The 22,085-nt window shown below is 43.7% G+C and overlaps 1 protein-coding gene across 1 annotated transcript; it reads left to right on the top strand.

Annotated features, from left to right (window-relative positions):
• Positions 1–6,542: 6,542 nt before the first annotated feature.
• LOC143385856 (Fc receptor-like protein 3) lies at positions 6,543–21,160 on the top strand. The gene is given in 15 exon segments (XM_077110650.1): positions 6,543–6,571; positions 7,351–7,373; positions 8,600–8,842; positions 9,307–9,570; positions 9,764–10,048; positions 10,795–11,076; positions 11,418–11,696; positions 13,262–13,348; positions 13,351–13,539; positions 13,906–14,019; positions 18,500–18,527; positions 19,358–19,476; positions 20,027–20,095; positions 20,901–20,932; positions 21,017–21,160. Coding segments are annotated over 15 exon segments (2,187 nt in total).
• The last annotated feature ends 925 nt before the right edge of the window (positions 21,161–22,085 follow it).

Genomic DNA, 22,085 nt, shown 5'->3' with positions numbered 1-22,085 from the left:
AGGAAGTAGGGGTGTCCTGCCCCTTTTATAGATTTTAGATTTCCTCTGTTCTCACGCCCCTCTTCTCCTCTGATCTTGCCTTCCTGACCAGTGACCAAAAAGTGAAGTGATCCAAGAGAAAAAATGAATTGGTGTGAGGCCAGGCAGGAAGGGAGAAGTTTAGGAGGCATTTATTCACAACTCCTACAACTCCCCAAGGGAGAATTAATCCCCTGGAGGCAGGTAACCTTAGCAACAGGCTGGAGGAGGGGGGAAGGGCTCTGGAGGTATTAGCATTTCCTTTCCTTTCCTTTCCCACCAGCCCACATTTTCCTTACCCAACCCAATCATTCATTACCTACACTGACTGGCCTTTTGCACCCCCACCCCCCACCCCAAGGGATCCACTTTCTCTGCTTTTCTATCCTTTTTTTTTCCTTTTTGGTACCAGGGACTGAACTCAGGGGCACTCAACCACTGAGCCACATCCCCAGCCCTTTTTTTGTATTTTATTTAGAGACTGGTTCTCACTGAGTTCTCACTGGTTCTCACTAAGCAAGTGTCTCACTTTTGCTGAGGCTGGCTTTGAACTGGAGATCCTCCTGTCTCAGCCTCCTGAGCTGCTGGGATTACAGGTGTGCCCTGGGATCCTTTTTTTTAACAAGCTTACACCTGCTACTCTGAGCAACACATCTAAAATCTTTCTTTCATGATTGCAAGAACCAGTAACAGAGTACCTGTATTCAGTGGCTGCCTTGGCTCTGCAGAGTGTCCTCGCTCTGTAACACTGACAAGGAGATTTAACAAACCAGATCCAGTTGCTCAGCCAAAGCAAAAACAAGCAGATTTGGTACTATGTACACATGGAGATTTGGTACTATGTACACATGGAAGAAAACCAGTGTCCCTCCAGCACACATCACTCACTAAATCTATTCAAAAACATTAAAAGTCATTCTATTCAGTTATAGTTATCAGATTCAACAAGTAAAGATATGGGACTTCCAGTTACATTTGGATTTCAGATAAACAATGACAATTAATATTGTATAATTAGAGTAAAATTATTGTTTTTGATTTGAAATTCAAATTTAACAGGGCACCCTGTGTCTTATTTGGCAATCCTATATTAAGTGTCAGGCAGTGTGCTGGGTACTGGTTATAGAATGTGGTCCCTGTTAGGAGACAGATAGATTAGGATGGTGTGAACACAAGGTTAAGAAAGTAATTCTATAAAATGGGACCAATGTGTTCACCCCCACATGCTTTCTTTTCCAAGAAGCAATTTACCTGTAGCCCTACCTGGCCTAAACGCACAAGGTATATTTCATTCCTCAGCAAACTACCTGTTATCTTCAGGAGAAATGCAGGCCCAAGATAATGTCAATGGGAGGAACCCAGGAGACTTTTGTGACCAGATCCTGAAACTCTAGAGAGATAAGAATGACAACAAAATCTGTAAGAATATGTAGTTAAGAATCAAATTAGAACAGGTCAGCGTGAGCCAAGGTAACCTACAGTTGCCATGGCAGTGGGTACTTAAAAGTCTGATGTCATCTTGCTGTTCAGTCAAGAGTAAAGAGGTGGCTCTGGGCAGGACTCTCTGGAAACTTCTCTGAGATCCCCAATAAAACTGGAGCACAGTAGAGGTACACTGTCCCTCTCCTCTCCGAGATGACCCACTCTCTCCCTTGAGAGAGTCCCCTTTCCCTTTCCCTATCCCTCAGTAAACTCATGTCTGTTACTCTGAGACACAGGTCTGAAATCTTTCTGACCTGGTTATACAAATTGGGGTTTGAAGGGAGGGTCTTCCTGATGCCTGAGTTTCTTGGAAGGCCCCAGCTCTGTAACACCTGCCTTACTGAAAGAAGGATAGACCCCGGATGGAAATACGATTCAAAAAGCTGCTTTCTGAGCACCTCTTTCCAACCACAAGAAATAACTATTAATAGAAATGATCAACATCCTCACCTTGGACCACGGGATTCATTTGCATTCATTTGTGGTGTAGAATTAGTCGGACAGACTACATGTCAAAGTTATTCACATTCAACTTTGCCTTCCTTTTGTTTTATTAACTAAATTATTAATTTATTTTTATTTTTGCTTTTCGCTTTTTGTATCAGTGCATTATTGTTGTACATAACGGTGGGATTTGTTGTTACATATTCCTGTGTGCACACAAGATATATAACAATGTAATTCACGGAGCCTTCATTTGGTTGATGACTGCGTAGGCTGTAGAGAAATCAACAGCGAGCCCGAGCTCTTTCTTTCCCTCAGAGTGTGGGTAGAAGGAGTTCAGGGACACGGAGATGGTGGAGACAGGGTACTAGAAGTCGCTGGAGGATGAGACAAGATGAGTCCTGAACCTGTTTACAATAAACTTCATTACTATGACAACCGCTGCCAGTGAGGACTTATCACCATGACGACTCTCTCCACAGGTTCAGATGACCAAGGGGGCAGGAGGGGGATAAGGTGGGCAGTGTTCTAATTCGGTTTTCTCAAGTAACCAATGGGGTCCAGGAATTGGACCAATGGGAGAAAAATGGGGTAAGGTCTTCAATTGGGTCAGTATAGGGAAGAGAACACCCCACAGTTCAGGATACTAGATCCTAATTTCCAGACACTGGGGCCTTGAGCCCCTCTCTTTCCTCAGCCCACTCCTCTCTACCTTACTGAGTGCTACTTCCACCTTCAAGTTCAACAAATCTGTACTTTATCTGTTACTTCTGTGTGTCTTGCTCAATTCTTGGTTGGAGACACCAAAGACCTGGGCTTCGACTGAATATCCCAATCGAAACTAAAGTACAAAAGTATTTACACTACTCAAGGACACTACAGGCCCTCCACCATAATAAGCTCTGTAGTGAAGGAAATCAATGCTATTGATGAACAGGAGAGGAAAACCCAGCCCAAATTCAAGAGGTCAGAGGTGACACCCACACTGCACAGTTAGCAGTTTACAACGATCCTGTGCTACAAATGAACTGGGTACAATTTTAGGAAATAGCTCGATAATCTCAATAAATAAATGCAATCAATACATATCCAGGATATTGGAGATATCTTCAATCAGGAGGGAGTAAGGAAATCACTTAAACACATTGATCTTTTTCAATGGTCATCCTGCTGTTTCTTGTTGGTCAGCTATTCAGTCATTCAGCCGTACTGATGGACAAATTGGGACAAATTTCTATGAGTGTTCTAATGAGGCACTGAGACCCAAACCAGACTCACTTCCAGCCCCCGTGATCCAGCAGGCTAATGACAGAAATAGACATTACACATCACATAATGGTAAGTTCTGTGGGGGTCATGCTGAAAGCTTGGTCCTTGTCCCCAGTGCTAATCTGATTAACAAGGACAAGGCTTTAAAAAAAAAAAAAAAGGACAAAGAAGTCTAATTGCTTTGCTGGCAAAAGGAGAAAGACAATAGACAAACCGCAGTCACACAGCTGTCCCCCTGACTGCTATAGGGGGAGCAGAGGGCTTTGAAAAGGGGACTGCAGAGCTGTTTCCAGATGTTAGCAGTAGTTGTAATTAATGTTTTTTCTTAAGAGCTGTTTCTCATTTCCTATGTCCAGAGAATCTGTCCAGGTGGGCAGTATACAGAAGGACAGATGGCTCCTCTTAGGATAGAAAGAATGTTCCTCTTGTTTTCCCCACACACAGGGAGGGGAAGAGACGGGGAGGGGAGGGGAAATGTCTGTTCTACAATGAGCTGCCAGTTGTGGAGCAGCAGGTTAATGCCCAGGGTAAAGAGGGCCCTTGTTACAGGAAAGGAACCCTGTTACAGGAGAGGGGGTGGGGACCCTTGTTACAGGAAAGGGACCCTGTTATAGGAGAGGGGGTGGGGAAGTGTTAGTTGGTTCAGAGAGAGAACCTCTTCACAGCTCTTTACAATACATGCTCCCGGTGGGCCTCATCTGCTCTGAGATCATCTTCCACTTGTAATGCAGAGGTCTCCTTGAGCGGTCCTGACTTTGTCCATGCAGTTACATTGCTGTCTAACCGTACATTCCAACAGGGGTGAGGTCATCCTCCAGGGGGCAGATATTGGTTCTTGGGAAGGTGAAGAAAACAAAAACCTTACTTTTTTTTTAATGTATGAAACACACCTATACATGTAGCACATAAACAGATGCACACATATCTGTGGGTATTAATATTCCATGGAGGAGGAGGGCAGCTGGTGAAAAAACACTGGGGCTGTGGCTCAGTGGTAAAGCTCTTGCCTAGCATGCATGAGGCACTGGGTTCGATCCCCAGCACCACAGGAAAATAAATAAATAAAGGTATGTTCATCTGCAACCAAAAAAGGAAAAAAAAAAAAAAAGGCTGGTCTTAAGTTCCTGATGGCCCATTTCGGCAGTCCCTAAAAAATACCAAAGGATCCCAACTTTCCAAAGAACTGTGATCTAGGAGAGGCACGAGGGATGCTGTAGTGGATAAGACAGACATCGGGCCCTTAAATGTTAGTAGGGGCCGGGCACAGTGGCTCACCCCTGTAATCCCAGTGCCATCGAAGGCTGAGGCAGAAGGGTCACAGTTCAAAGCCAGCCTCGGCAATTTAGCAAGGCCCTAAGCAACTCAGCGAGACCCTGTCTCTAAATAAAATACAAAGAAAAAGAGCTGGGGATGTGGTCCAGTGGTTAAGTGCCCCTGAGTTCTATCCCTGGTACCAAAAAAAAAAAAAAAAAAAGTTAGATGGAGGAAGACACAAATGCAAGCAAGAACATCGAGAAAATATCCACCAGTTGTGATTTAAAACAACATTACAAATAAAAAGCGGGACCTCTCTGAGTACAAAGGGAAGGAGAGCCTTTCTTAGAAGGGCCTTGCCTTTACAAACAGGGATTCCTGTCTGTACGCTTGCTCATTTATGTCTTAATTTGCACAGTTCTGGACACGACTTAGAGGTAGCCCCCTTTTGCTAACCTGTGTGATTCTACTATTTTCCCATTCAGAAGCTCCATGCCAACTTATGTGAAAGTGAACAAGTCTTTTGCAACTGCTCTGATACCTTGACTTTGCGTGACTCCTTAGGGATGCCCTTAACCTAAGAAGGGCCTTAGCCTAAGTCACTCCATTTTGAAATAAAACCCCAGTCCCAGGGCTGGGGTAGTGGCTCAGCTGTAGAGTGTTCACCTAGCACATCCTGGGTTCGATCCTCAGCACCACATATAAAATAAAGGTATTGTGTCCAACTACAACTAAAAAATAAATATTAAAAAAAAATTGCAGTCCCCACCAGGCACGCCTACAGAGCCCTCCCATATGGTCATCAGGCACAGCCTGATAAAATAAGTCACTTTCCACAATCCTGATAAAACTCAGAGTGAAGTCTCTGTCATTTGCCTTCGCCCTGATTAAAGCAAAAGGCGGGAGATCGGGGCACAAACCACTAGACCAGCTGATAGGGATTGAAAGGGTGGTCAGAAGCCCCCAAATTTAGCATAAATGATGGGGCAAATAAATAGACATTCAGACAGCCAGCACTGATGCCCACATGCCGGAGAGTCTGACCGGAGAGCCTGATGAAGACCTGGACTGACATCCCAGTTCTTCTCATCGTCTGCCTGATCCTCTGCACCATCCTCACGGCTCTCAAACTCTACAGCCTCATCTTGACCCTGGTGAGCAAGGCAACTTCTCCTTAAGACCCTCTCAGCCAGCCGCCAGCTCCACCCCAGGAGAAGCCTCCATCGGTTCCTGACCTGATCACTGGGGTCTGAGTGAGTGTGCACCCACTGGACTTAAGGCCTAAGAGCCTCTAGTTCTGGCTCTCGAGCTCAGCTGCAGAGGGAATGTCTGTCATGAGCCTGTCGTGATTAAGAGTGCTTGCAGGGCTTAGAATTAACTTACAATTGTTTGCTTTGAATTGATCGTGTCTCTTGCAGTGCCCAGAATTAAGGATCGTCATTTTCTTGGTTAAGAACCTATAGAGTGAAATTGTGTTGAGTGATTTGAGTGAATAAAGCATTGAAAAGGGCAGAAGCGCGTGGACATTCTTTAGTTCTCCCCTCGACTGCCCAAGTGGCCCTTTTGCCCATCGTGACCGTCTCTCACCACCAAACGCATCAGAACACTGAGCTGGTCAAGCTCGTCCATGCTTGATCTATGTTAGGCACCTCACGTGGACCTACAGGATGTATGAATTTGAAGAAATGCTGGGGGTGAGGGGAAGTTGTTTCCATTTGAGAAATGACAAGTTATTTGAATATAAACAAATGTATGGCTTGGCATTTTCAGAGACCCCAGGCACAATATATATATATATACTGTTTTTCTGAGAGATCTGAACAGTTGGAAGGTGGCCCTCAAAATATGAAAACACACAGCTACCAGGGCTGAGAAACAGACATCACTTAGGAGGGCTGTCATGTTCGTGACTGAAAACCCAGGGGTGAGATGTGACACCAAGTTCTTCTACTTCCCCTTTTCTAATTTCTACCTATCTTATCTGAATATGACCTTCCATTTTCCTTTGTAGATGGGAAATAAGCCTGCCTTTTGGTGAGACAGACATGCCCTGCCTGCAGCCAGGCCTGGTTCCCATGTTTCTGTGGCTGTTGCTGCTGATCCTGGGAGAGTAGAGGGACTGGGATAGGGCAGTGGCTTCAGTTCCTACAGTCAGACAAGAGAGCCTCTGTCTCTTCTTTTACACTGGGGTTCATAGTCAGATAGCAAGAAACAGAGAAGGCCCGTGTTCCCAAGACAATCATAAAACTCCAAATACAGCCATCCGAGGAAGCCAAGTATTGGTCCTTGGTTTTGTATCATCGTTGGCTTTTTTTTTTTAATCCTATAGGAGATTTGGGCTTAAATTTCTGCCAATCCTCAGCTCTAAATTCTTTCCTTGTACAGCTCCCAAAGAAATGATTTTTCAGATAAGCAGTAGCTTCCCAAACCTAGGTGAGTGAGTCAAGGTCTACTTAGAAACAAGACCTCCTTCTCCCCTGTTTTAAGCCAAAATTTAGCCAAAGATTTAAAAAGTAGAAGGAATAAGAGGAGGCCCAAGAAGTGAGGGGAGGATAAGGCATTTCTCCAAGTGGTTCCTGCGTGGGCACTGTGAGTTCCCGTGGGAGAAGAGAGGAAGGGAATGGAGTAAGAAGTTGTCACGCAGGCGGGTGCAGAGACGAGCCAGGGCTGTGGATGGGCACTGCGTTTGTAAAGTAAATCATAGAGTAAATGTTTTCATGGTTGTTTAGGAACTTTGGGTGGTACACAATGGGTGCCAAGAATTGGGAGGAAAGAAGCCGTTGTGCAGCTAGGTTGTCAGAAAAGTTCTCCTAAAGCGTCTGATTGAAAAGATTTGAGAAACATCGTTCTATGCTAATAACCTTTGCTTCTGGATTCCCTCACAGCTCCTGGAGGAGAACAATCACGTAAGTTTCCCCTCCTTTCTGTTCCTCCCAAGTTCTGATCACTCATCCCCTCAGCCAGCATGTTGGGGCTATTTGCCCAACACTTACAAATGAGGACATTGGGGAGATGCCAACATCAGTTGCTGTGCTGGGGTCACACCTGTTACTATGTTGGGCAAACAGCTCCCAACTTCTCAGTTTCTAGCTCATCCCACATTACCAGGACACCCCGGTGCAGAGAGGGAGCAAGCATGAGCAGAAGGAAGGGTAGACGCAGCAAGCAACTGTTCAGAGACTCTCAGGCCTCATCACCTCCACCCCCCCGAAGTCATTTCCTCTGTGTGTCCAAGTTAGTGCTGCTACCAAAGGAAATAGGAATCGCTTCTATTCACGGAGGGTAATGCCACAGTAAAACCCTTCTATATTTCCAAAAGGAGCTCATGTCTCAGCTTCCGGTCCAGCAGTGAGCTGCGATCCTAAACACAAGCCTGATTTCTCAAGCAGCCCGACCTTCTGACTTCAAATTCTTTTTATGCCTTTGTTATTGATTGTGTCCAACTTGGATGGAGAGTAGAGTTGCCTTCCCTGTAGATTCTCCAACTAAGCAAAGTTTAAAAATAACAAAATTAAAGAAAGAATCTTGTTCATTACATGTTTAAAGTCAAGCCCAAAGTGATTATTATTATTATTTTTTTTTTGGAGTCTAGAAACTGCTTTTGAACAGCCCTGGTTCACCTTCATCTTGAAAAGAATGAGTAGAACAAAAGTATCTCAGAGCCTACCTTCTGGACTTAGCAGTCTTTGTACAATGACAAATCTTTTTTTTTTTTTTTTGTACTGGGAATTGAATCCAGGGGTGCTTCACCACTGAGTTACATCCCCAGCCCTTTTTATTTTGAGACAGGGTTTCCCTATGTTGCCCAGGCTGGCTTTCAACTGGCAATCCTCCTGCCTCAGCTTCCCAAGTTGCTGGGATTACAAAAATGTGCCACCACACCTGGCACTAATCATGTCTTCTAAACTGTTCTGAGCCCCTGCCAAGACCCTGATATCCTACGATATCCCCTTGCCCGTGTCCAGGGTAGGCAAAGGATGAGGAAGAACAGATTCTCTCCCAGGCATTTTTCAAAGCTGTCTCTGTTCCATTTCTAACCCCAGTCCCAGGAAAATCCCCAGCTGCAAGGCTGGCCCCTCCCATGTCCTCGGCCCACCCCTCACTAACCTGCCTTTGTCTATTTCCCATTTAGAAGTACCACCCAAAGCTGTACTTCTGCTCCATCCTCCATGGTCCACAGTCTTCGAGGGACAAACGATGACTCTCACATGCATGAATTACCAATTGCAATTCCAGGAAGGTGCATCTTGGTATTGGAACAATAAATTGATTGACAAAACATCTGGAAGGATCCTAATCAAAACATCTGGTTCTTACCAATGCAAGACCCAAGGATCCTCCCAGAGTGACCCTGTACATGTGGAATTTTCATCTGGTGAGAAAAAGGAGGAGTTTCTAAAATCAAACCACTGGGCAGAATATCTTCGAGCTGGGTTAACACGGGGGAGCCCAGATGGCACTGTGACAGGCGTGGGCATGTGTGATGCGCTGGCCCCAGTCGGGAGAGCAAGAAGCACAGCAGCAGCAAAGTGTGGTGCTGTCCATTTCCTCATTCAGAGAAGTGTCTGCACCCCGGGGTCCACCAGGCAAAAAGGAGGCCAGGTCTGAATATGGTATGGGATAGAATTCCTCTTTTAAAGATGGGATTTCTCAAGGACATTTTCCAGAAATCAGTCCCCTCTTCTAGAACAAGGAAGAATCTAGTATGGAGCATGTGGAAAAATTGGTGGAGGACATTTGCAGGCGTGTACAGGGCTGTAGCTCTTTTCTCATGGGGAGAACTGAGAGCAAAGAAAGAAATGACAGGGAAGAATTGAGTATGTCTTCCACTCTTTGCAGACTGGCTGATCCTCCAGGTGCCATACCCGGTCTTTGAAGGAGATGATATAGATCTGAGATGTCAAGGGAGGAAAGAAGAGATAATACATAAAAAGATTTACTACAAAGATGGAAAACAACTTCCTGATGGTGATAACTCAGACTTCATCAGATTAAATTCAGTCCACCAAGATGATAGCAAATATCGTTGTGCTGTTTCTAAGGAATTATCTTGGGGTTCTTTTTGGAAAGAAACTTCAAAATCCCTAAGTATCCAAGTTCAAGGTAATGGTTGAACACCTGTGGGTTTAGATTTTGGCAACGAAGCTGTGAGGATCAAGGGAGGGTGTTTATCAGTGAGGATTTCATGAAAAAATCTCCATGGGCCATGGGAGGAAGACGGTCCCCACTTCGGGGGGCTGAGACCACAGGTAAATCTGTGCCCCTGTTCCCTAAGGATTGTGTTCCTTCTCTCTAGAGCTCTTTCCACGTCCTGTGCTGAAAACCAGTCCCTCCCAGCCCATTGAGGGAAGCCCATGGACTCTGACCTGTGAGACACAGCTTGCTTTTCAGAGGTCACAGGTCCAGCTCCAGTTCTGCTTCTTCAGAGATGGCCGTACCCTGGGGTCAGGCTGCAGCAGCTCCCCAGAGCTCCAGATCCCCACCATGTGGAGAGAAGACTCGGGGTTCTACCGGTGTAAGGCAGAGGCAGCAACTCCCAGAATCACGAAAATGAGCCGGGTGTCCCATATGCTTGTGCAGAGTAAGTGTTAAAGGGGCTGCTTGCTCTTCCAGAGCTGGGGAGAGGAGAACAGTTCAGGACACCCCCTGCCCCTGGGGTGGTTGATGTCGAGAGAGGCTCCAGCGATTATGGTATCTTGCTCTCTTTGGACTCAGTATTGGACCAACTTCCCTAGGACCCTCTTTTCCATCTATGCCAGGCAATAGTAATTATCCATCAGTTACTGGGTGCCCAAACCGGACAACTAGAAGCACCATTGACCAAATGCTGTCTGAGAAGGTCCCGATAGTGTTTTCATAGTTAACTTAACCGCACACCAAAATCATCAGAAAAGGGGAAGATGACTATGGACTGGAATCGTCAGAGAAGAATGTGGGGGCATGGAAGAGAGACAGGAGAACCCTTAAAGGATGGGGAAAGAGTTTGGATTCTGAGAAAAGTCACTTCAGGATAGAGGCAACATCCCAGTACTCTTATTCTGTGGCATATCTGAGATTCCTTCCAGATACGTGTTCATAAAAATGTGATTGCAAACAACACCGGGTTTAAGATCATGGGCCTGGTGCCTGCATTACCCAAGAACAGGAGCTGTTGTGGGAGTGGGAAGGGGTACTGATCTCTTTATAAAATTAATTTCTTCTTTCCGACTTTGGACCCTGGCCTATTACATCTACGACTACTGGCCTATTCCTGGCGGCTCCAGACTTTTCCTTGACTCTGAAGTGCTTGCCATCAAAACCCTCACGTGTTACCTTGTGTCTCCCCAGGAATCCCTGTATCTGATGTGAATCTAGAGATCCAGCCCCCAGGGGGGCAGCTGATTGAAGGAGAACATCTGGTCCTTATCTGTTCAGTAGCCGCGGGCACAGGGAATATCACATTCTCCTGGCACAAAGAGGGAACAAGTCTGGGCAGAAAAACCCAGAGTTCCCTGTTGGCAGAGCTGCGAGTGCCGGCCGTGCAGAAGCGTGATACTGGGAGGTACTACTGTGCCGCTGACAACAACCACGTCCCCATCCTCAGCAAGCGGATCACCGTCACCGTGAGAAGTGAGCTCCTGATTCCTCCCTACCACCCTTGTTTTGCAAGCCAGAGTTGAAGTTCTCCATCAGCCCTGAAGTTTTGGAAGCAGGCAAATGAACAGAGGCGAAGATCCAAAAAAAAATGACCCCTGCCGCTGCAAACATGGCAAAATGAGAGGAAGATGCTTTGCTCCCGTGGGGAGAGGACTTTGGGATGATGAGCACAAAATTCTCCAGGGCTACTTTTCTGGGTTTTAGGACAATGCTTCTGATCATTCTTGTAGGAAAGTGCAGGCAGTGGGGAACAGAAGTGATCAAGGGATATATCTATTTCTAAGCTCATCTGACAGCCCTTCTGTCTCCCTCAGGTCTTGTGTCCCAACCTGTCCTCACCCTCAGGGCTCCCAGGGCCCAGGCTGTGGTGGGGGACGTGGTGGAGCTTCACTGCGAGGCCCTGAGGGGCTCTCCCCCGATCCTGTACCAGTTTTACCTTGAGGACGTCACCCTGGGGAACAGCTCGGCACCCTCTGGGGGAGGAGCCTCCTTCAACCTCTCCCTGACTGCAGAACATTCTGGAAACTACTCCTGCGAGGCCGACAATGGCCTGAGGGCCCAGCACAGTCAAGGAGTGAGTCTCCACGTCCTAGGTGAGCAGGTTGTGCACACAGTAGTCCAGACACGGACTTCTTGCAAGCATGGATTCTTTCCTGTGATTGCACATTCCTTTATTTTCCTCTGTAAGAGGCTACAGTTCCCATATTCCCCACTCCAGAGGAAGTTCAAAGACTCCAAAATACCAGATACACGAGCTGCAGCGATTGCTGGCAAGGAAACATCATTCCCTGCCATGATCATGATTTTCTTCCTGCCTGCATGCACCTTTTATTTTATTTTATTTTTTTAAAGGTGGTGGAGCTGGGATTTGAACCCAGGGCCTTGTACGTGTGAGGCTAGCACTCTACCAGCAGAAGCCATCTTTCTTGCAGCCAGTGTTGGCTCATATTTCAGGTCTAATCATTGCCGTTCAATGAAGGGTCCCACATTCAGTCTGGAACATAAAGCAGAGCTTAAGATCCTTCCCAAGCCGTCTCTTGCCAGTGAAGCACACAACTGCAATCTAAAGCACTCAAAGAGAACTATCTCATTTAAGTCTCTTCACCACTTAGCAGAACCAGCAGTCTTCTCGTCCCTATTCCACATGAATGGTTTTTCTGTTCTCATTTGCTGTCCTATCTCTAGAGTCATCAATGTACGTGGGATTATTGTTGCTAGTGCTGCATCTGGATGTTTTTGGGGCCAGTCTAAATCAATTAGTTCCGTGGCCAATTATTGGGCGACGATTGAATGTCATGCAAAGTTCCAGCAAATGGAAATACAACACAGGAAAGATAAATCCCTGTTGTTATGGAACTTAAATTCTATTGGGGTCATCTGATATATGATAATGATAGACGAATGGATGAAGGGATAGAGGGATGGATGGATGGATGGATGGATGGATAGATGGATGGATAATAGAGGGATGGATGTTAGTGCTGAATAGTAACTTGGAAAATGAAGTCAGGTAATTGGGTAGAGAATAATGAGGCCCTAAATTAGATAGATATGGAACCATGTCTTGATCTTAGAGCTAAGATTCAGCAATAGGAATATCCTAGAAATGACCCTTGATTTTAGTTATATCTGTTAATAATGCTAGCTTGGCATCCATTGATCACTTTACATACATGATTCTTATTATAATAGTTTGAGATATAATTTATTATTAGCTCCTTTTTAGAAATGAATAAACAGACTTAGAGAAGTTAAAGTTTTTAAAAATCAAGATTACAGCCAGGCATGCCTATAATAATACCTGCTACTCCAGAGGCTGAGGCAGGAGGATTGCAAGTTGGAGACCAACCTTCGAAACTTAGCAAGGCCCTAAACAACTTCTCAAGACCCCGTCTCAAAATAAAAAACAAAAAGGGCTGGGAATGTAGCTCAGTGGTAAAATGCCCCTGGACTAGATCCCCAGTACCTAAATAAATAAATAAGTAAAGTAAAAATCAAGATTAAAGAGTTAACAAAGGGCAGATACAAGATTCAAACCTATGTTTTTCTGAATACAGGTTTGTGTTCCTACTCTGAACTATGCAGAATATTATTTTTATCACAGTTTCTTGTATACATGCCTATACAAAACTGCCAATGAACTATTTTCCTCTCTCAGTTCCAGTGTCCCACCCTGTCCTCACATTCAGGATTCCCAGGGCCCAGGCTGAGGTGGGGGACATGGTGGGGCTTCACTGCGAGGCCCTGAGGGCTCTCCCCCGATCCTGTACCAGTTTTACCTTGAGGACGTCATCCTGGGGAACATCTTGGCTCCCTCTGGAGGAGGCGCATCCTTCAACCTCTCCCTGACTGCAGAACATTCTGGAAACTACTCCTGTGACGCTAACAATGGCCTGGGGGCTCAGCGCAGTGAGGTGGTGGCACTCAGCATCACAGGTGAGTTAGTGGCACCGGAACTAGAGGCCATAGTAGTAGGCAGTAAAATATCCCTCCAGTGGTCAGTACAAATTCTATCAATGGCCAAGTTTGTGAACATGCCCACCAAGGTGTGGAGCAGCTTGAGATTGATGCTGATTTCATGTGGGAAGGGGAAAGGGAATAAATTTTAATCTTAGATGCCGGTGACCACCTTTAACATGTCATTGTTTTGAAAATCACAAATTATACTAAAGATAATTTGAATGGAGAAATCAGAAACTGGAAAATTACCTGCCCTGATAGATCTTAGCTCCATTTGCATGTTTTTTTGTCTAGATCCAAAACTTTTGCCCTTGAGACTCAAGTATATATCTTGGCCCTCAGGGTATTCCAGGAGAAGAATTGTTCTTATGACCACAGGAATCACTGGGGGATTGCTCTTCATCCTTATCTTTGCTGCTACTTGGCTGTATGGCATCAAGAGCCAAAAGAAACCAGGTAGGTGTCTCTGTCTTAGCCCTTAAGGCTGTGACTTTGGCCATTGCTATAATGATTTGGAGTTGGGTAGTGCATCCTGTAAAAGCCAATTATTCCTTCTAAGTACTAGTCCCTCCGTTTTATAGGCAATAGTAACAAAAAAGGTAGCGTAGAGTTTTCAATGGGATTTTTTACCTCTCATGTTTGATTTGAGATGAATTATGTATCAGAGCTTTGCTTTCAATTAAAAATTGGAAAATTAAGCACTTTACTGTTCTACCCGCATTCCAAAGCCTACTGAAAACAAAAGGGCCCCCAAACCCCTCCACCATTTGTAACAAAAAGCAGGTCATCGTCGTAAGTGCAAATCATAAGCCAGGATACATTTGAATAGCAGTCAACTGTAATGAAATTTGGATAAAACTAATAGAGAACAACTGAGAGGAGATTAAAAATTCAATTGCTGATTGTTGGTTGTACATAGATATACAATTATCTTTTGCATGTTAATCGTATACTCTGCAACCTCACCAAACTCCTTACTTAGTTCTAATATCTGTTTTGTAGGTTTCATAAAATTGTCTATCTAGATGGCATGCTGTCTGCTAATAAAGACAGTATCACTTTTTTCCAGTCTTAACCTTTTCTTTTTCTTTCTTGATTGCACTGTCTAGAACCTTTTATGTAATGTTGAATAGAACTGGTCAGAGCAGACATCTCTGTCTTGTTCCTGACCTTAGGAAAGAAGTATTCAGTTTCTCACAATTAAGTATTTTGCCAACTGTTGGATTTTCATAGACTCACTTTATCTGGCTAAGTAAGTCCCTACTAATTCCTAATCTGTTTAGAATGTTTACAGGCATAGATATTTGTCAAGTGCTTTATCTGCACTTGACATTTGATCAAAAAATCACGTGATTATTTGATTAAAATAATCACGTGATTTTTCTGTTTTCAGTCTTTTAATAAGGCTAACTTTGAGTGTTCAAGCCATATTATATTTCTGGGGTCTTTATCATGATGGTTGGATTTGATTTGCTAAAATTTTATTAAGAATGCTTGTATCTGTTTGTAAGAGGGAGTTGGTTGATATCCTTCTCTTCTCTTGCCTTTATAGGATTTGCTGTCAAAATTTTAGCCACCTAGCTAAACCTTTCAATATCCTCCATTCTTCTTTGTGTGTTCACATTTCCATCTCATATCATTTTTGATCTGCCAAAAGGGATTCTTCTAACATTTCTTACAGTAAGTGTTCTGTCATTACTAAATTCATTTATGTTCTTACTGATTTTCTGTATACTATCAATAGTTGAGATAGGGAATTGAAATCTTCAACTGCAAGTGTCAATTTATTCATTTCTTCCTGCAGTTGTATCTAGTTCTGCTTTGAGGATTTGATGCTCTTTATGAGCTGTGTGAATATTTAGAATTGTTGTATGTTTTTGATGAATTGAAAAAATTTATCCTTACAAAATGACCCTCTTTACCAAACCTCCCTGATAGTATCACTTACTTTGAAATAGTTCTTGTTTGATACTAATGTAATAATGAACTATGATTAATGAAATTTTAAATATTAGCATGTTAACAAATATAATCCCTGCTAACATGGTATTTCTCTCCCTGTCCTTTTACTCTTGATTTATTTGTGTCCTATGCTTTAGTGTATCTTTTTTTATAATTAAAATTTGATTAATTTCTTCTTTTTCCTTTCATCCAATATGAGAGTCTCCACCTTTTATGAAAGGTGTTTAGACCATCTGTAAGTTAGATTTTTATTTTATTTTAATTGGCATATAATATTTATACTTATTTATGGATACAATATTATAAGTCAATACATGTACATGATATGTATTGATCAAATTAGGATAACTAGCATTTTCATCTCCTCAAATATAACAATTTATATGTCTTGGGAATTTTCAAGTACTTCTGTAGTTATTTTAATTTTTTTTTAATTTTTTTTTTGAGAGAGAGAGAGAGAGAGAGAATTTTAATATTTATTTTTTAGTTTTCGGCGGACACAACATCTTTGTTTGTATGTGGTGCTGAGGATTGAATGAGGATTGAACCCAGGCCGCACGCATGCCAGGCGAGCGGGCTACCGCTTGAGCCACATCCCCAGCCCTGTAGTTATTTTTAGAAGCATAATAAATTGTTGTAGGCCATAGTTACCCCACAGTGCTACACAATATTCTAATGAATCCCCCCATCTAATCTCTGTCTAACCTCCCTCCCCACTACCTAGAAGAGGGCATTAGAAACTCACTGTTGAAGTGGATAATGTTCAAAAAGCAGACTACTCGGTCACCAGGACACCAGGAAGGAGGAGAATGCTGACTCTTTTATGTGATCTATGTGAACAGAAGGCCAAGGGGTGTTCTGTCCACCAGGTCTAGAAGAAGTGCTGTTGTTTTGTTTTGCTTGTGGTGCTGAGAATCGAACCCAGGACTTCATGCATGCCAAGCAAGGGCTCAGCCCTTCATTCGCTTCCTGAAGAAGTGTATTGAATAGCAGACTCACCGAGAAGTGGGGATAGTTCACCAGGAAGTGGGTCTCTGTCTTTCTCTTCTCAAAAATCTTGACTCCTGAATCCTCCACCCCATAGCAAAATTCCCTCTCCCATTATTGACCAGTTATCTCAGGAAGGAGCTCAAACTTTCCATGTGTTTCTAAAAGTGAAGAATTCTACTTCTTGCCTGAATAATTCCTACAAATTATCAAAAGAGGTAAAAATGTGTCAATTCTATATTCAAACTACTTGGGTTAAAATTTTAATAATGTCAATTGCTAACTTTTTTTTTGTAGTTATAGATGGACAGCATGCCTTTATTTTATTTATTTATTTTTTATGTGGTGCTGAGGATTGAACCCAGTGCCTAACACGTGCTAGGCAAGCACTTTGGCACTGAGCCACAACCCCAGCCCATAACTTGCTAGCTTCTTGATATTAGGAAAGTCATTTATACTCTCCAAACCCCAGTTTTTTTTTCCATCTATGTAGTGGTCATAATAACAGTAGCTACCTTTGACAGTGTAGGCAAACTGCTTAGTATAGTTCCTGCCCATATCCTCAGGGAAGACATGGTAAATAGCCACCTCTTTACATCTCAGTTTTCTTTTTACAATGAGGAGATAGACTAACTTCTAGATCCATCCTTACAGACAAACTGCCCAGGGAAGACACTGGCTGTGGGTGGATGTGGATTCTCACTGTTCTGAGGACAGAGACACAGGCCTAGGTCATGATCACACACTTCCAGCCTAACTCAGGAGGCCTGGCCCCCAGGGACTGGGCTCATAGGCATCATTCAGTTATTTATCAAAGGAATCAGGGCTCTGGGTATAGCTTAGTTGGTAGAGTGTTTGCTTCACATGCATAAGGCCCTGGGTTCAATCTCTAGCACCACCAAAAAAAAAAAAAAAAGAATCAAGACTGGTGTGCTTACTCTGCACAGTGACTGGTGTTCTCTAAAACCAGTGAGACAGGTAGACACAGATTTTTAAAAAGGCTAACGACAGGGATGTGAAACTGGGAACAAGTCCACACTGGGGCACGCCAGAAATTTTTCAGAATTTCAGTGATGAAAAACTGCCTTATTATAACTAAAAAGAAAAATATTTTTTTAAAAAACTGCCTTCCTTTTAAGGCTGATAAAGTAGGCTTCAACATTAAACTCACATGCAATCACCTATTAGAAAATTGTCGATTTGTCATTTTTTTTCAGTCCTCGAAGTATATACTTTAATTTGTTCCATACTTTAACCAATCTTTATTGAATATTTTCAACTGTTAGGCATGGCTCTGTGAATGCAAAAAAAAAAAAGACTCAAGTGGATAATGTTTAAAAAGCAGACTACAGGAAGGATTAAGGGAAAACAAAGACACGGATCATGATAGTACACGTAATAATTAGTTCTTACAATATTACCCACTTCTATGTGCCTGGATCTAGGTAGAGTTGATGCAAAGCTCTGATGCAAAGAAGGAAAGATAAGTTGAAATTAGCCAGGTGAAAGAGACGGAAAGAAAAGGGATGGAGAAACTGCCCAGTGCCCAAGTGACATGCGGTTCAGCGTTTCTGCAGAGGATCTGCAGGGGTCACAGTTAGAGAAAAATAGGGGAGAGCGTAGCTTGAGAGTCACAGTTTGGTGTCAGTGTTAAGCTGCAATCACAGTGAAGAAGTGGGCGTGGAGGAAGACCTAGGCCCCGAGTTAAATATCGCCTCGTCTCACTTCTGCTTCCTGGCCACAGCTATTTAGCATTTCTTTTTGCATGGCTGTTACGGATTGAAAAATGATTCATAATGAGTGTGATTCTGGACAGATGTCCTCCAAGACCCTGCCTTCCCTATCTGTAACATGACTTGGGGGCATAGAAGGTTATTCCCCAAGCTTTGCCATGTCTGAGATCTTACAGTGAATCTGACTTCGAGGAAGCAGAGCCCACTGTCCACGCAGCTCTCTTACCCTCAGTGTTCCTTTGTTCCTTTTGTAGGAAGACTTCCGGCCACGGGGACACCTAGGTAAGGTCTTGGATTCTTGTGCTGCTTGGGTTCATTTGCATAATCTGTTTATAACTACGATGATGTACATTTTTAAAGTTTCGAATGGACTTCCTACCAACCTTGTAACATTCTTACAAAATTCAAAAAAAAAAAAAGTGATCAGAAAACCAGTCCCACTCCTCTTTGGGGACAATACTGTGTCAACTGACATGCCGAATGCATGCTGTTGTCTGGGTTTATTTATCTACCTCCGAGCTCCAGTACAGAACTGACCGCTGACGTCTTAATGACGTCACCCTGCATAGGGCCACCGTTCATTCACTCCCTGTTTCTCTCATTCCTTCATTCATTTAGGAAGTGATACTAAATGCCAGCGTTAAATCAACAGTGCACAAGGAGGTGATAAGAAAAGAACCCACTTTTCTGAGGAAACTTTATAATATCTTACAGGGAAAGTGGAGTCTCACCACACGAGGTAGAAAATTAAAAAAAAAAAAGACAAAGGTCAAGTTACATGGGAATGCAGAAGACCTTGCGTATCAACTTTTAAACATTAATATCTTTAAAAATAATCTTAACAATTAGACAAATATAAGTTTTATCCTCTCAAAGGGACCTGAAGACTGTGTGGCTTCTGCCCTTGGACTTGGCCTCAGCTAGCTTCCCCTGGGGTCCATCTTGCACCACACTTTTTCCAATATTTTCTTGAAAGAGTCATGAAAAAGTGTCCGTAATAATTTTTTTTTAACATAAATCCTGCCAGGCTCTAGGCCTTCCTGGATGCCAATTTCTCTGAGACTCTGTGTAACTCACAAACATTCTTCATCCATTATCTCTTCTTGTCACAGTTACAGTCCCAGTGAATATCAGGAGACTTCTGGGTTTGAGCCCTCCAGCATAGATGCCCAGGAGCCCCCCTACTCTGAGCAGTTAGTCCAACTGGAGCTGCAGCCAGTGTATAGCAATGGTAAGGACTTCTTAAGGGACACAGGGTTCTAGGGAAGTACCAGTACAGAGGAAGGACTGAGCAACCACGCAGGGCCCTTTCATATCCAATTTAAATATGACATACCTAACATTATAGGGATTAAAAGGCAGCTATAAATTTGGTGGCTGTAAAGGAGTATTGGTCTGATTTTTCCTTACTATGATGAAACACCTGAGACTGGGTACTTTATAAGAAAAAAAGTTTGATCTAGCTCATATTTCTGGAGGTTCAAGAGCATGGCACTGGCATTGGCTCTGGTGAGGATGTCATTGGCAGATGGCATCACAATTTCAGGAGTGCACATAAGCAGGGAGATCGTGTGGCAAATAGGAATCCAGAGTGATGGGAGGTGCCAATAAAGACCTTTCCCTAGACCCCACCTCTTAGAGGTTCCACTACCTCTTAACGTCACAACACCAGGGACCACTCTTCTGAGAGATGAACCTCTGGAGAACAAACCAAATCCCAAACTAAACCATAGCAGGAGACTCTCAGAGGGGGCCATGTAACATCTTCTGTTTTCTCACAGTGAATCCTGAAGAAAGAAACCTGATTTATTCTCAGATCAGGAGCATCCCGAATACAAACGGAATTTCAGGTGAGATGCCTCTCAGACAAGTAGAGGTGAGGTGGTAGGTGGCAGTGTTCTCGGATCCAGCCAAGGGTCTTTGATCAAAGAGTCGTCTCAAATGTGAGCTTAACATGGGAGACATGGCCTGCTTCTCCTGGGCCCTGTCCCTCTTCTTTCAGGACACAGCTTGCAGTGACTCTCATCATCTCCTCCCATGATCACTCTTTGTGGCAACAGCAGAGTTCAATATGCTTTTCTGGAAACCTGTTGCGTTGGTTTCGATGTCCGTTTCTCCTTTTCAAAGTCAGGGGCTCCTCCGTCATATGGACTGAGCTTCTGTCATCTCTGCCTCCTTGTTATGTACCTAATGTTTAATGAGAAGCCACTTTTCAATGAATGCTTGTTGGCTGAATAAATAAACAAGAGAGACACAAACAACTCTTTGGAAGGACAGAGGAACACACAGTGAATTTTCTTAATGCTCCACTGCAAATCTTTGGCTTCCTGGGGAACTGCTGTGTGGTTTAGACGGCTGGCCGGTCTCTCCTCCAGCCTTCTCCAAATTCCCTGTGCAAAGAGAAGTGAGTGCTGTGGGCCACTTCCTCCCAGATGGTCAATACAGCCACAGAGGTGCCTTTTTTTTTAGTGTGCATATATCTTGTGTGTGGAGGGGAAAGAATGCTTTTTTTTCTGTGAGGACTTAGAAAAAGTGAGCAGAGAAAACAGTCAAGAGATGAGCAGGAGAGGTGGAGTTGACTCGGAATGCACTGGGAATAGGCTGTAAATTGAAATATAGAATTTAAAACTTTTCTTTGCTATTCCCATCCAACAGCCAATTCACCGCGGACGCCTAGGAACAGTAAGGTGAGATACATTTCCTGGCCCTCTATCTTCTCTGCTCTTCCTCATCTGTATTTAGGTACTTAAGATTTGTGGGTTTTCCACCAGGAACCTGTGGTCATTTATTCAGAATTGAAGAAGGCACACCCGGAGGACCCTGCAGGACCGGCCAGCCGAAGAGGCAGTGACCATGAGGATATTACAGAAAACTATGAGAATGTCTCATGGGCTCCAGCAGCCTCGGGGCACTAGCTCCTCACCCAGAGTGGCCCACAGAGAGCCCAGGGAACAGCCGTGTGCCGTGGACTAGAGGAGGAGGACCGTCTAGCCAGGGTCACAAAGGCTTTACCTATAGAATTGCAGTAAATACACAGGAATGATTCTAAGGCTTAAGCATTATAATGTCTGTTTTGCAGATGAGACAGAGGTCCATAAAGGTTAAATAGGCCCAGAGAGGCTATCCAAGGTCGTATGCAAATAAAAGCAGGAACCAAATGCAGGTGTGATCGGCTCTGAAATCTGTGCTCTCAACTACTGCCCTACCTTGTTTTCTCGTCACGAGGATGACAATAGAATTCAGAAGGATCATACATGATACGGAAGGTGAATTACATGCTATTTACCAAACAGGTGGCTTAAGCATGTATAAGTGATATTCAGAATGGACCATAAGCCTGTAATCCATCCCACCGCGGAGTATTCGGCTTCTATTCTCTCATTGTCTTGATTTTGCATTGTTCATCGCTCCTTTTTCTCTTCCCTCAGTGATCATTCTGTGTGCAATTTGCATCAAAATATTTGTTTTTTTCCTTTCTGTCAGTATCTGAATGTTATTGGCAAAGTTTTCAGTCCCCCTGGTTGACAGTGTTTGATGTACTGAATTCGCTGATCTCCTGTCACAGGATCCATCATGTGGCCTGCCTGTAGCAGCTCAGTTGTGCCACTTAACTGCATCACTTACAGTTTGAAGCTACTGAAGCATCAGTGCCAACCCCAGAATCTCAGGAAATCCAATGATTCACAGAACTAGAGGGCGACCTTCGTGTTCCTCAGGAATTTTTTTTTTTTAATTTGTTCTTTTTAAATATACAGGACAGTAGGGTGTATTTTGACATTCCATTGTTTATAGATACCACATCTTCTTTATCCATTCATCAGTTGAAAGGCACCTTGGTTG

This window comes from Callospermophilus lateralis, chromosome 11 (assembly GCF_048772815.1).
Source record: "Callospermophilus lateralis isolate mCalLat2 chromosome 11, mCalLat2.hap1, whole genome shotgun sequence".
NCBI classification, from domain to species: domain Eukaryota; kingdom Metazoa; phylum Chordata; class Mammalia; order Rodentia; family Sciuridae; genus Callospermophilus; species Callospermophilus lateralis.
Note: the sequence above shows the minus strand (reverse complement) of the source record. Positions and strands in the feature narration are given on the sequence as shown.